This window comes from Salminus brasiliensis, chromosome 14 (genome assembly GCF_030463535.1).
Source record: "Salminus brasiliensis chromosome 14, fSalBra1.hap2, whole genome shotgun sequence".
Lineage (NCBI taxonomy): Eukaryota > Metazoa > Chordata > Actinopteri > Characiformes > Bryconidae > Salminus > Salminus brasiliensis.
This window is the reverse complement of record NC_132891.1, coordinates 14,531,782-14,546,994: the sequence shown is the minus strand read 5'-3', so window position 1 is coordinate 14,546,994 and position 15,213 is coordinate 14,531,782. Positions and strand designations below refer to the sequence as shown.

The following is a 15,213-nucleotide window of genomic DNA, read 5'->3' as shown; positions in this document are numbered from 1 at the left end:
AGCAGAACTCAACCATCATGTGAACTGTCCCCTCAATGCTCAGGTAAAAAATGGCCACTTAAGCCTTTCACTCATGCAAATGGATGCAATTAGAGCAATTAATATCAACCTTGAGTGTCCATTCCGTAACAATGCGGAATAATCTGATTTCCAGACTGTAGATGAAGAAATATGATTGACAGCAGTCAATCTTACGTGTATTTGTTGCAGTCACACTCCTCGGGCCGCACCCTCTTTAGGTGACCTCTGACCTCTCTCAGATTCTTGATCTTTGTCTGTAGAGTCTCGATCTGGGGAGGGAGGATACAGTCATCATCAGAAAAACTCTGAGAGTATGTTCTGTGATGTGCATTTATATACGTGTGTGTGTGTGTGTGTGTGTGTGTGTGTGTGTGTGTGTCTGTATGCCTCTATGCATAGCGTACTTCATGGTCGATGTGGAGTTTATGGTCCTTCCATGCCTGCAGTGACTTGTACAGCCCAACATCGCACTTAACCGTGTCATTGGCCAGGATAGAGCATCTGAAATAAATCAGGCAAGGTGGAAGTAAAAGGTGGGAGTAATGAGGTAAAAACTCAACTAAATAAATAATTCATTAAAAAGGGAAGAAATACACACACAAATGAAGCACTACCTAGTCGACTTGTTGACTTGCTGAGTTCAGCCCTAATACACTAACAAGCACACCTCCTCCCTCACCTGTGAGTAACTTTTATAGAGGAAGGCACCAGGCTGTTGCTGGTTTGTGGCTCGGCTGTGGTTGGGCCCATCCCACTAAAGGCCTCCTCCTCGTGCTGGCCGTGGCTTAAGTTGCTGCTGTTGACTGGCCTGTAGCCTCTGTCCAGATCCACGGCGTACAGGTCTCCACCCATCTCCATGGAGACTGCACGAGCATACCGGTTCCTGGAGTAGCTCTTCAACGCCTTAAGCTCTGTTGAACAGGAGTGAGCAATGTCATGCTTCATCCACTCGGGGGTGGTAGAGTGTTAGAGAAACAGTCGGCGTGATTATGAAGCATGTGAACAGATTAGGTATTGATAGTGTATGATTTGGAATAATAAGGATGCGCATTATGGAAAAATTTAATGATTTGTAATGGGACTGGACCTATTGTACAATTTTGCAATTTTACAAGCTTGTGGATGCACATCTACTTTACCTGTATGTACAGATTTTGGAATACAGTTGGAGAAAGATATCAAGGGAGGTAAATCCAAGACATCTCAGATTAAATGTGACTATGATTCTTTAGGAAAAGGTGAATTATGAAAAATTCCATGACATCATGATTCAAATCATTCAATTATTTTAGAACAATTCTGAATTATTTAAAGAATAAAATGTAGTGTAATAAAGACAAGAAATATAATTAGTTACATTTAAAAACAGCATTGATTGTTATTTTGGCCAAATAATAATGAGGGCATGCTATAAAAATTATATTATTATTGATTTGCTTTTTCCAAAACCGATACAATTGAATTGCCACATTCTGAGTAGGGATGCACCAATATGGGAATTGTGATCCAGTGGTATTATCCGGTATCTGCCAGTGCCATTACTGATACATAAAGCATTATATATACAGAATATAAAAATTGAGACTATCTGTCTCTAAATATATCTATCTTGGGGGTAGTGGTGGCTCAGTGGTTAGAGCCCCAGGCTATTGATGACAGGGTTGTGGGTTTGATACTGTGCAAGCTGCCACTGCTGGGCCCGTGAGCCTCTCTGCACCTCGGGCACCGCAGCATTGGATGTCCACCCCTCCAGGCACGTGTTCTGACACTGTGTGTGTTTGAATACCAGTGTGTATGTGTGTGTTCACTGCACGAACAGGTTAAAGGCAGAGGCCAAATTCCATCTGTGTCCATTACAATTGGTGAATATGGTTATCTTGTCTTGTCTTGTCTTACATATTTTCTGACTGGACAGCATAAGCATGGATAAGAGCGTCTGCCAAATGCCATGAGTGTGAACGTAGACGTAAATATAGATTACCATCACAGAGAAATATGCCACGTATTTCTGAAGGGTTACAATTACAATAAATAAAGCGTTTTTTATTCGGATACCGATGTGATGCTGGTATCACTGTGCAGCTCTACTTCATGATGTGATGTATATTTATACACCCCTTGTGTCTACATACTTTTCTTGGACAGCAGTTTCTTCTTCTTCAGGGCGCTGAGTCTATAGCTGCCGAAGTCATCACAGTTGCAGTTGTCAGGTTCAGCGTTGGCATTGGCGTTGGCATCGATGCTAGTGCTAGGCTGGTAAAGCTGGGACTTGATGGGGGACACCTGCTGCTTCCTCACTGTCGAGAGACTGGCCATGCCTTTACACTTATACAACCTCAACTTCCCTGTGGAGTCCTCCACACACTGCCACTTCTACAAAGAGAGAGAGAGAGAGAGAGAGAGAGAGAAGTTTAAGAAAAGCTGTGAGCACTTGGGACGTTTACACACACACAAATTTCTTAGCTTGCTTACACAAGCACACATAAGTAGAACTCGCTCTCTCTCGCGCACACGCTCTCTCTCTCTCTATCTCTCTCTCTCTCGCTCTGTCTTTCACACGGAATGTCGGAATGTTATTTTTAGCAAAACTTTAGCAAAACAGTAAGCACAAACAGGAAGGACATGTGCTAATACACTCATAAACAGGAAACCACACACGCACACACACACACAGTCTTAAAATGCATACCTTCTATTACACCTGGCTTGTGTCTGTATGCTCTAAGCCTTTTGTCACTGATGAGCCATGTTTATCTCTCACCTCTGATAGACACAGAAAGGTGAAAATGCACATGCCTGTGCACAGTTGTGTCTGTGTGTGTGTGTATGTGTGTGTGTGTGTGTATTGTGTTGATTAAGTGGTGAGAATTACCTCCCTGCTCCCTGCCTGCTCTCTTTGTCATCTGTAATTACCATGCGATGCCAAATCCTGCTCGTTAAAAGCCTTGTTAATGAAGAGTTCCAGTTGCGCTCTCTCCATCTAACACACTGCACTCGGGCGCTGTCAGGTCATTAAGAGCGAGACGGTGCTATAAAAACACAACTGCGGCACCCGCTCTCCAACAGACGACCGGGAAACAGAGGCAGGCTGAAAACGGGGGCCAGTGTTTCAAATCTGAGCTCTTCCCGTAGGCAAAAACAGAGTCAACGACGCAATTAAAGGTGCAATCTGCTGTTCTGAGCCCTTGACTTGCTTCGAAAATGTACAGTGTTTGCTTCACACCTCAGATTCACATACATTCACATGCAGAGTAAATGGAATTCTGCAGTCTGCAGTGATTCATTAATTCCTGAAGGTAAACAAACTGTAAGTGTAAGAAAATAAATGTGAACTGATTGTAGAATACTAGTAGAATTATAATCGCACATCCTTTCCCATAATTACCTCAATATTCAACAACCTGTTTATTACACTGAAGCTCAGTCATTCAAATGAATCTAAGGTTAATACCAGTTCAGGATATTTAAGTCCTACTTGAGGATATTTCCCGTGTAAAATATGAAGAAAATACTGCATTAAAGGCTTAAAACCTGGTTTTAAGAATGAAAAATGGAAAAATAGTCAAACTAACGCTGTCAAAGGAGGCGTTTTGCTCAACAGCGCTAAAGATGTGGCTTTATAATCTTTAGTCAAAGTCAAACCCGTCTGACTGATCAAGACTGTGTGGGAGTTTCTGAAGGCACTGTGATTGACAGTGATGTAGCCATAGCAACGCAATTATGTTTTCAGGCTTTTTTAGTTGGTTATTGTTAAGCTTTTATTTTCTGGCAGAAGTCAGACAACAGCTGTGTCCCACTTCAGGGGCTGCATCCTTCTGACTGCGTCACAGCTGTGTGACAAGGCTGTTCCATTTCAAAGGCTGAGAAATGCGTCCTTTTTTCATGGCAACGATGGATCCAGCCAGCATATCCTGGGATTCACTGCCTGCCAAATGCAGCCACCAAGGTTGCCAGGTGACAGGAGCGGTGTTTCGTGATACAGCGGTAGGGCCAGAGACAGGGGGACAGGGGGACAGTGGTGCGCATACTCATCTCAGTTTGGCCGTCGCCGTCTACACAGCGTTCCCATGCTATGCCGTTGTACACTGCGTGCTTAGAAGGATGCAGCCCCTGACTTGGGACACAGCTTTTGAATGTATATGAGGTTTTAGATGACAGAGGTAATGTCTGAGTTACTACAGTTACCACATGCAAACTTTAATCGATTCAACCATGCAAGGACTGTTAGCACTCTCTAAAACACTACTCTTTGGCTAGCAAAAGGAGAAAACTCCACATCTGCTGCAGATGTTTGTTTTTTCTAATTTAATCTGTGGATGGCCATAATTTAACTACTTTTAAGGGGTGATTTTTTTTGCTAGCTTGCTTACTCTGTAGTTGTCAGACAGACAGCCTAAATCAGACTAAACCGGCTGTGATTCAGATTGGGTGGGGCTGTGATAAGCTACTGCTGGCAAATAATGTGGCTTAATTGGTGGTTTGCAAGATCACTTGACGTCAGCATCTTCCAATGCAGTCCCACCTATGTCCAATCCAACAGAAAAAAAATACAAAAGAGTAAAATTCTCTAAACCTAAATGACTAACCATGTGCTTTATATGACAGTCAGCTTGCAGTTCTGGCAGGATACGATGGCTAAATGCATAAACAGTCTCACAAATTAGGTAGACAGGCCTTGACTGAAATGAGGGATTAATATTCAGACTCATTTTGCCGGTGTCAAATTAAGAATGAAGGAGTGCATTAATAGTCTAAGTAACTTTGTTCACTGTAAATTAAGAATGAAGAACTGCATTAAATGCTAATTTGGGTGCAATTAAATGTAATTACTAATTTAAAGTGCAGGTATCTAACCTGAGCACTGAGGACTAGCTTCTGAATTTTTCTGCAAGCTTTTCCACAAGACGTGCCAGTGACACAATATATAAGATGTATTATGAAAATAACCTTATGTAACATCTAATCATCATCTAGTCTAGCTTCTTATTCTACTAAAGGTCCTTCGAGTCTAAAACTGATTTTCTGGGAAAGCTGGGAAATCACAGTGACATTAGTGCAATACTAGTATTGTCAGATAACTGTTTAAGATGTCCATTATATGATGTTTTGCCATACTGTAGCAATATTACACTACCTCACTGGACTGGAATTTATTGCACACTGCATAATTTGCACACTACCCCTAATTATTTATTATTCTTTGTCTGTATTGTGTTGTATTGTCTGTCTGCACTTGTATTGTGTTGCACTTGTGTCCACTTGTGTGTTTCGCTTCACTGTGTACTCTGTATGTAGTTAAAATGACAATAAAAGACTTGACTTGTTATTAACTGAATACATGCAAAGATTAGTGGCAGACAGTGGTTCAGTTTGTATTGTGTTCAAACCCCGACCTCTAGATGGCAGCGTTGTACTCTGTATTCATATTCCACCGTTCTGACTGCAAAGAAATCCATTTTTCTTTTACTCAAATTATTATTTTTTTTGCATATGATGGAGTGTTATTACAAACTTCTATTACCAGACAATGGCCCTACTAGTTTGTACAGAACTCCTTGTACTGAATAATACACCTTAGTGTGTAATAAGCCTTGCTGTGTAAATGGGTTAAAATGACAATATAGCATCTTGCTTACAGTATCACAATATATCGCAGTACATTGAATCGGAACATGGCATGTATTTCATCATCAGGTTCTTGCCAACACAATGCCTGAATGGCCATGTGTATTGGTTTCTAATAAAATCTATAGAACTGCCTGCATTTGACGTGTTTACCTCTTTTCATTCTGCTTGCCATTAGTACCAGCAGGCAGTGGAAATGCAAATGTTGATTAGGGGCTCAGGGTATTCACCTCGGTGCATTCCTATTAATGCAAACACCTTTTGCAGAAACTACAGGGCACAAAAGAAACCCACAGAGATGGATGGAGTCTGCTTTATATAAGCTGAGATCTGCATAAGAAAGAGAGGTGTGTGTTTGATCAGAGGAGACAGACGGATACAAACGAGGCCAGTCTGCCGGGGGATGGAAAGATAAGAAGGAGGGAGAGGAAGAGGAGGTAGGGAGAGGAAGAGTGAGTGATTTATTGCTTGGGAACTCTGAAAGGATGGAACTCTCTGGAGGATGAGAATGGTCAGTTCGCTGACAGAGAGAGAGAGAGAGAGAGAGAGAGAGAGAGAGAGAGAGAGAGAGAGAGAAAGCTGAAGTCTCAGGTGCGTTTGATCTGACAGCTTAGAGCTGTCTACCACTGGGCCTTCATTAGCCATCAGTGTGTGTGCATGTGCTTGTGTGTGTGTGTGTGTGTGTGTGTTTGCAAGAAGAAAAAAAGGAAGAGATCTCTCTGTAGGACATCCTATCAGTGTCTTCTTTTCTACACACACTCACACACACACACACACACACCTGCTACAGTTTATAAATATAGACTGTGTATGTGTGTGTGTGTGTTTGTATAAGCAGTCCACATAGTAGTCCATTTACAGTAGATGTACTGTATGCTCATGTGTTCTGAAGGGAACAGTCCAGCAGGGCTGTATTTAAATTTCATTTTAGATTTTTTAAAATAAATATTGTGCTGTTTGACATTATATCTGAAGTTTGTTCTTTAGTTAAGAATGGGAGATGCCAGGCTAAAGTTGCTAACACTGGACTCCTAGACTGTCACCAATCTCATCTCTGCAAATACATGCCCAAACATGTATCAACCCACTCTCAGCCCACTCCAACACACATCCAGATCTTAATTTATTTCATACAGACCAATCGCTCTGGTTTACAACACGGTATCACTTACTATAGGCTGATTAGTGGAGCAGATATTTCTAACTAAGCAGGGTCTGTTTTACCGCAGCACACTATAGGGCATTGTTCAGGGCATTGCGGTATTGGAAGTAGAACAGTACTTTGAGGATGATAAAATATAGATCTGGTCTATTTATGTCAATTTACAAAAAAAAAATTTTTTATTATTAATGTTTTTAATTTTAAGCATATTTGTTAAAGCAAATGAAAAGTGTTGTTAGATAAAATAAATAAATAAATCAGATATCAAATGTTTTAGCTGACTGACTGGAGTTTGACTTTAGTGATATATCATGTTCTTTTTTTTTGCCGAACAATTTATTTAAAGGGGAAATTAAGGCATTAATCTCGGTGGTACACTCATGAGCACAGATTTGGATGAAATAGCCGAATGTCATTTTGCAATTACACATTTCATGAAATTAAGTGAACAAATCTTGGACAGGAATCTAATTTAAATGTAATCATTTTTTTTATGAAGTTAAGTATTTATTTTCTGAACATTTTAGTATAATCATATTTCTGTATTTTTATCATTTAAAAAAATGTACAAATATTAAAACTGTAGCATCTGCCGCACCACTTGTATATATTACTATACTATATATATATATATATCTATCTATATCTATATCTATATATATAAATATATATTTTTATATGTGCCAGATAAATGAGGCATGTGAGTGCTATTATTTCGATCAAACTGGATTACGCTGGATTGTGTGAATGATGTGATTCAGCCAAACACTGGAAAGGAAAACACTCGTAAGGAACATCTGAGGCTGATCGGAGGACTCGGAATACAACAAAATGAATACAAAATGTCAGAGGGCTCATTTGCATATTGCAAAGGTCGGCATCATGATAAGGATTAACAAACATGCAACCCTACACTACAGACAGCGTTCAGCCATCATTAACAGGTTAGAGGCTTGCTTCAGACAGACCTCAGTAGGACTGCAACAAACCCTATTGACATTCATCACATAGACGTATGCATTAATGTCTGTGTCTATGTGTAAGTGTGTGTGTGTGTGTGGGTGTGGGTGTGTACCTGTCCGATTTGCTCGCAGGGTGTTTGGTATTCTGCACGCTGGCACAGGTCTTTGACTCGCTGGTACTTGGGAAGGTAATTTTCCTCCTGAGCCACCTCCTTCCCATCATGCACCACTTTGTGAAGTAGTTTCCTGGCAAGACGGAGGAACAGAAAGAATTCCCCTTTAAGTATCATTCAAAAAAAGATGAAAAGATAGCTTTCTAACTAAGTTTTAAAATAGAAATGTATTTGCATTTGAATCCATGGACCCAACCTGCACTATGTCCAGGCTAATGGAGGTGGTACAATGGTGTGGGGAATGTTTTCTTGGCACCCTTTTGGTCTGATAATACCAATCAATCATCACTTGAAAGATTAATACTGTAGCTGATGTTCATCCTTTAACTGTCACAGTTTACTCATATTCTAACAGCTACTTATTTTCAAGAAATCAACAAAAATGTGCAATTTGATTAGGGGTACCCTGGCATGTACATATCTTATATGCAACTATGTTGAGGGAGTAGCCATTACTGCCTTACACAGCTCTTTTGGCCTTCATGTGTCTTGAAGGATGCCATGTGTCAAACTGAGCAGTAATTGAAACTTGAAGAGCTGTAACTTAAGACCAAAGATCCAAAATATTGACCATCAGGCAAAGAGGCAAAGGTCCATTCTTCGGCTTTATAGGCAAGTGCCAGGGTTTTAAATCTGATTCTGGCAGCCATAGGACACCAGTGAAAGGAACATGACAGCCTTTCTGATAACCGATGCTTGCTGGAATAAGGTCTGCATTTTATGCCATGAAATGCATATTTAGGCATCATGTTGCCTTGTGAATACTGCCTATTCTATCAAGTCAGAGTCCAAATGACTTAATAAGACACGTGTATTGGCTGCTAGTAAACCAGATATTTGTCCAATCCATCCCAGTGAACATTCGGTTGCTGAATGAATGTTAAAATCAAGTACATGACTGCCTCGATTCGGCACTTTATTATGGTTGACAATCAAAAAGCCATTGAAAAGAGAACAAATATCAGCTTGGCATCCCTGGGGCTGGAACTCTCGGGCTTCTGATTATGGGCTGAAAATAGATGTGCTCAACACAAACTGCATAGATGTGCTGACTTTATAATGGTAATTCTCTGAAATCGAGGCAGACAAGCAAACAATCTGTACCTGTTTTTTTTATCTGACTGACTGAGCCTCAATCTAAGCTGTTCTATATAACTGCACTCTGAAATCTGTCTCAAGAAAGTCAAGTTCTTCTTAACTATAGTTGAGATCTTTGTTTGTCACGATCCTCAATCAGAACAGATCAGTATATCAGCTAATAGTGGTAGTGGATGGTTTGGGTGGCACTGACTGTATTAGGTGATGAAAGGTATTCATTATAGAAGTTAACTGGTTCACCCCCCTTCGCCAGGGTTCCCATTCCTCTCTGGCATCAGTGGCCCATGGGGCACAACTGTTATGCTGTTGGGAGGCACCAGTGTGTGAGAGGTCCGTCCTCAGTTGTTATGGTCACCCTTCCACATATATGCACATATATGCATATATATATATGACTCTGTTGGGTATCATTTTATTTTTATTTCACTTCCACTGTCACCTATAATAAAGAGCAGGTTTAATGGCGGTCATGTACGTGATTCAGTGGTAAGTGGGTCGTTCAAAGGGCTTAAGGCCTAGTTAAATAAAAGAAGATGCCACACAGATTAGATAGCGACTTAGATAACGCACAGCCTTAATAGTGCCATTTTTCACACAAATGGTAAAGCAGGCCAGGAATCCTTGCTTCCTGTTGGGATCTGCTGGAGTATTTTATTAATCTGGCCCAATACATAAAATACATAATAACCAATACATTAAATAGACATACCCAGAAGGTTCCCTCTTCCTCATTCTGCTCACGCACACACACACAAACATTCACATCTATGCACATTTCTTGGTGACTTACCCCCTCTCCACCAGGAAGGAGTCTCTCCACACTTTCCCCTTCTTGTTGACCTGGAACCTGAGATTAGGAGAGAGGTGAGAAAATCGATCAGCTCGCTGGCTCGCCTGCTGATCACGCCACGCGCCTGTTCCACTCACTCTCAAATGAGGGTCCCCCTTCATCCAGCGAGCTTAGCTCTGCGTTTAAAATGACAAAGTGCAACAGGTGCGGCCGGAGATTGAAAAAGAATGAAGGAGTGAGGGAGAAAAGGGAGAACAACGCCTCAGGGTCAACGGAGTTCAGATGAACAGAAATTGAAACGGCTTTTCATGGTGTGTGTTTTTTTTCCCCATCTTCTCTTGAACTCCGCTGATGAAAAAGAAGAATGATGGAATGAAGGCGCGTAAGAGAAATAAACAGTATCCTCGGCGGCTTTTGACCTTCGCCAGTCTTATGAGCTATCGATCCGCATTCTGTCTTTCTCTCCCTCTGATCTCTGCAGCAGGGATGCAGGGATGAAGGGAAGAGGAAGAGGAGGAGGAGGATGAAAGGGAGCCTCACTCCCTGGACTTTTCTATTGTGCCTCCAGATTTTAAACTGGGCTTTTGTACTTTTCAACACTATTCAAACACTGGGCAACAGAACAAGAATTACAGTATTTGCTACTTCCATAAACCAGATGGTGATGTGCACTCTTTGCTCTTTAGATGAAGGGTGGAGTTAGCTAGCCAAGCAGCATTTTTATTCATTCATATTCTTTTAGAATTTGGACATGAGGGCATTTCTTTACAAAGAAACTAAAATTCTAATAAATAAACAACTTATTCATTAAGTAGCAATTTAAGTAGTAAAACCTCAGATTTTAGTTCTGATCCATTACCTGGATTTGGTTAATTGGTGCTTTGTTAAGTTACATAAACTGTACAATTCAGAGATGGCTGAGATAATCGATGTGATTTGTTCTATAGTGTTTAAGACTAAAAATGAGCAAATGATAATAATAATAACTAACAATTAAACAATTCATATATAATAATATGAAAAAAATACATTGTCTGAGATTGGAAACCAAGAAGGCTACCGGTGCCTTTGTTGGAGCCTAAGCCCTCCTCTTGGAGAAGCTTCCTTCCCGCAGGTTTCAACTCCAACTCAGATCTATCATCTCATTTAGCCAATCACAGACTTCTGAAGCAGTAATTGGTTAGACCAGGTGTGTATGTGGGAGGGGGGGGGGGGGGGTACTTCTAGAGTGGCCTGCAATCATCAGCACAGCAGGAAACAGTATACATTTATGTACAGATGATTGTAGGCTTCTCCAGAGGAGCTAGTTTTAAAGACTGTGTTAGAAAAACAATGCGGCGTGTGCCTCGTACCTGTTCATCAGTTTGTCTGTGTCGAGCAGTTTGAGGATGGACTTGCCATCCATGTCCGCAGGAACATCCAGCCCGGCGATGTCCAGAATGGTGGGGGCCAGGTCAATGTTCAATACGATGTGGGGGTTGCTATGGAAACAGAGGTGGTTTGGGCAGTGGACACTGTATTTAGACACAAGCTCTGAGTATTGTAACAACAGATGAGAATAGAGTATAATGTGGAGGACAGAAAACAATGAGAGCTGTCTGAATGGACATGATTGTGATTGGAATTGCCTCTCTAACATCCCTAGTTGAAAAAAAAAAACGGCAAGGCTGACTGGGCAGAGGCCTGTACAGTCTGAGATATCAGTCTGAAACCAATAAAACCTGTTGGGTTCATTGATGTTCCCACATCTTTTCATATATATTTATCAGACTTGGATGGTCAAGTTTCTCACAGTTTCCCACCTTCACAAATGTTTGGCCTGCCTACACCTGCTTCTGTATTTCTCTCACCTTTTCAGCTGGCACACTTATCAGTAACGACGTATATGGCCATAACCCATATTTTTAATGGATTGAGCACCATCTTTTTTAAGCCAGATCGTGTTCTGATCCTTGTTTTTTTCCTACACTTACAGAGCGCCCCCTAGTGTCCTCTAGGTTTCATTAACGGACTATTTCACAATGGACCATCACAACTTAATGTAACACCTTTGGTTCTACCACAGTTGTACAGGTATCTATAGGAGCTATTAGACCTAATAAGACACACTCGATCCAATTCCAAACTGTAAATGTCCTGTCACCAAACGTGGACTTCAGTTCTGAGTTGCTGATAATTAGGCTATTCATTTCATTGACACCCATTAATGACACCCATTTATGGCACTACAAGGTAACTGAACCAGAAATATCATTAAGAGTCATCATCATTGTTAATTTAGGATCACACTAGGAATAAGGCTAGCAAGGAAGCCCAGGCATCCCTGTCCCCAGCCACTTCCACCAGATCCTCCTTGAGGATCCCAAGACAATACCACATTAGTCTAGTGATATGACCCCTCCAGCAAGTCTTGGTTCATCCTTTGGGGTCTTTTTCCAGTTAGTCGTGCCTGGTGCACCTCCTGCGGTGTCAGATACCCAAACCACCTCATCTGGATCTTCTTAACGCAGGGGAGCGGCAGCTTCAAATTCCACACCATAGACGAGAGTGACTTTGGGTCCTGGTCATTAGAAGTACAGAGTTTTATCTGGTCTACAGAAGGGGCTTTGTGGGCTACAGTCGTATTTGGATCCAAAACTTAGGTCAGCTCTGATTTAGGACCACATTTGGGTGTGGTTAAAAATGTTGTGGCCAATTACAGGCTTGTTCTGTGCTGACCTGGGTCTTAGTCCAGAAACATGGGTCTTGAACATGAGAGATGGACTCTGCTGCAGGACAAACAGGCAACCCATAAACACCAACAGTCCACTATTTACACACACCCTATAAACGTCTGTGCTTCCTCCCTCTCTCTTTCTCCCCCTTATCCTTCAGTCTGTTCAGCCTCTCCTGTTCTCCAGCTTGCACTGTCATTCCGTCATGGCGCTCAGGATTGAGGTCAGCAGCATCTCATAAAGATTTAATTCACCTACTGAGAGTCACCCACTTTTTTGTGTATTTTGAAGAATTGGATAAAAGTCGGACAAAACAAGCTCTTTTGCTCCTGCTCTCTTTCTCTGTCTCACTCGCTCGCTCACTCAGCTGCTCTCTTTCTATCCCACAGGTCTCATGAGTTTCACATGCGAGAGCTTTGCTGCTGCTAATCAGCTTTTCAGCCGAGCTGAGTGCAGCCGGAGCACGGAGCAACACAAGACTAAATGGTAATGCCATTAAACGCTGATCAGAGAGAACGAGAGAGCGCAAGAGAGAGTGAGAGAGAGAGAGAGAGAGAGAGAGAGAGAGAGTGAGAGAGAGAGAGAGAGTGAGAGAGAGAGAGGACAAGAGAGAAATATGAGCAAACCTAAGATACATGAGATCAAAGGACTCCAGCAGCAACATGGATCAATTATAAAACAATATTACACTATAAATCACATTATTAGACCACATCGATTATTGAGGTAATCTACTGTTAAATGAAACCATTAGCAGCACGCACAAAAGGTACAGATAAAATTGATAACACTATTTTGAGTGGTACTTTATAGATGGTTAATAAACTCTTAATAGAGTATCACTAACACATCAACAACATGCTGAACATGTTCTGTGAATGCATTACTGGCATTTAAGTAGATTTACTGTTGATCTGTTACACCAGGTAGTGTTAATATGTTAATTCTATTATACAAAACCTAACCCCACCTTACCCAAAACCCAACCCCAACCCTTGCCCTAATCCTAATCCTAACCTCAATCCAAAACCTAATCCTAACAATCATCCTAGCCCTTATTCTAGCCTTAACCTCAATCTGAAACTAGGCCTAAGCCTCATCCTGGCCCTAATCCTAATATCAAAACAAAGCATAATTGTAACCCATATTCTGGTCATATGCTAACCTTAACCTTAACACCTAAATCCCAAATCTAATTCTAAAGGCTCATCCTGGCCATAATCTAACCCCAAAACACAGCATAATCATAACCCAAATCCTGGCCCTAACCTTATCCTCAACTCAAAACTAAAACTAAAAATTATCTTGGCCCTAATCCTAACCTCCACCACAATCTGAAATCTAATCCTAACTCTCATCCTGGTCCTAATCCTAATCCTAACCTCAAAACAAAGCCTAATCATAACACACATCCAGGGCCAACCATAACCGTAACCTCAACCCATAACCTAATCCTAACCATCATCCTAGCCATAACCCTAACCTTAACCTCAACCCATTACCTAATCCTAACCCTCACCCTAGCCCTTATTCTAACCTTAACCTCAACCCATTACCTAATCCTAACCCTCACCCTAGCCCTTATTCTAACCTTAACCTCAACCCATAACCTAATCCTAACCCTCACCCTAGCCCTTATTCTAACCTTAACCTCAACCCATAACCTAATCCTAACCCTCACCCTAGCCATAACTCTAACCTTAACCTCGACCCTTAAAATCTTAACCATCATCCTAGCCCTTATTCTAACCTTAACCTCAATCCATAACCTAATCCTAACCCTTATCCTAGCCCTTATTCTAACCTTAACCTCAAACCTTAAAATCCTAACCATCATCCTAGCCCTTTTTCTAACCTTAACCTCAACCCAAAACCTAATACTAACCATGATCCTGGTCCTAATCCTAAACTTAAACTGAACCCAAAATATAATCCCAACCATCATCCTGGCCCTAATTTTAACCTTAACCCAGAATCTAATTCCAACCATCATCCTGCTCCCTTAATCTCACCCTAATCCAGTTCAAGCTCCAGTCTCAGAGTAGCAGGTCTATAAAAGCTGGTTGATGATGTTGAGATGGTGTGAATTAGACCTGTCAGATGAGCAGTGATTTCTCAGCTGAATAGTGAACAGTGTATTTATGCAGTTAATTAAAAGTCTCTTGATAATCTACTGAATGTATTCAGATGCTGCTCCATCACTGATATGCTGTTGATGCGTTACTGAGAGTCTGGTGAGTGTTTATTTAATCTAAAAAGGACCACTCCAAAGTCATAAGAAAGACAGCAAACACTTACAGATGAGATTAAAACCATGAGAACAAACAATAAGAGTCAGCTGTTAAAGAATGTAACGTCGCTGTCACACAAAAAAAACCCTTTGTTTTCTCCATTTTTCATTTTCTGACATGATTTGAATTTGTTAGGTGCTCTCACCATATTAGGTCATGACAAATAGACCAATAGAATTTCTTTTTTTTTTTACATGGACCTCACCTGCAGGTTAAGATGGTTTCTCGCCATTTTGGAGATACAAGGTTTCTGTGTTTGTACAAGGTTTCTGTAAGTATGTTTTGACCCTCTAATTAACTGACCTTAAGGTATCACACACAAGGCTGTCTATTTGTTTAGATGGATGAACAGTCCGTCACAGCATACACACACACAT

At 41.1% G+C, this 15,213-nt stretch overlaps 1 protein-coding gene across 4 annotated transcripts in view; it reads right to left on the bottom strand.

Annotated features, from left to right (window-relative positions):
* The window catches only part of sulf2b (sulfatase 2b), a 197,113-nt gene that overhangs the window by 11,060 nt on the left and 170,840 nt on the right, over window positions 1–15,213 (bottom strand). For all 4 annotated transcript variants that reach the window (XM_072656508.1, XM_072656507.1, XM_072656509.1 and 1 more), the window contains 7 exons: window positions 11,184–11,312; window positions 9,832–9,888; window positions 7,884–8,016; window positions 2,154–2,394; window positions 701–932; window positions 426–522; window positions 196–290 (listed from right to left, as the gene is read on the bottom strand). In XM_072656508.1, coding sequence (XP_072512609.1) covers window positions 196–290; window positions 426–522; window positions 701–932; window positions 2,154–2,394; window positions 7,884–8,016; window positions 9,832–9,888; window positions 11,184–11,312 — 984 coding nt within the window. The remainder of the gene's footprint in view (window positions 1–195; window positions 291–425; window positions 523–700; window positions 933–2,153; window positions 2,395–7,883; window positions 8,017–9,831; window positions 9,889–11,183; window positions 11,313–15,213) is intronic.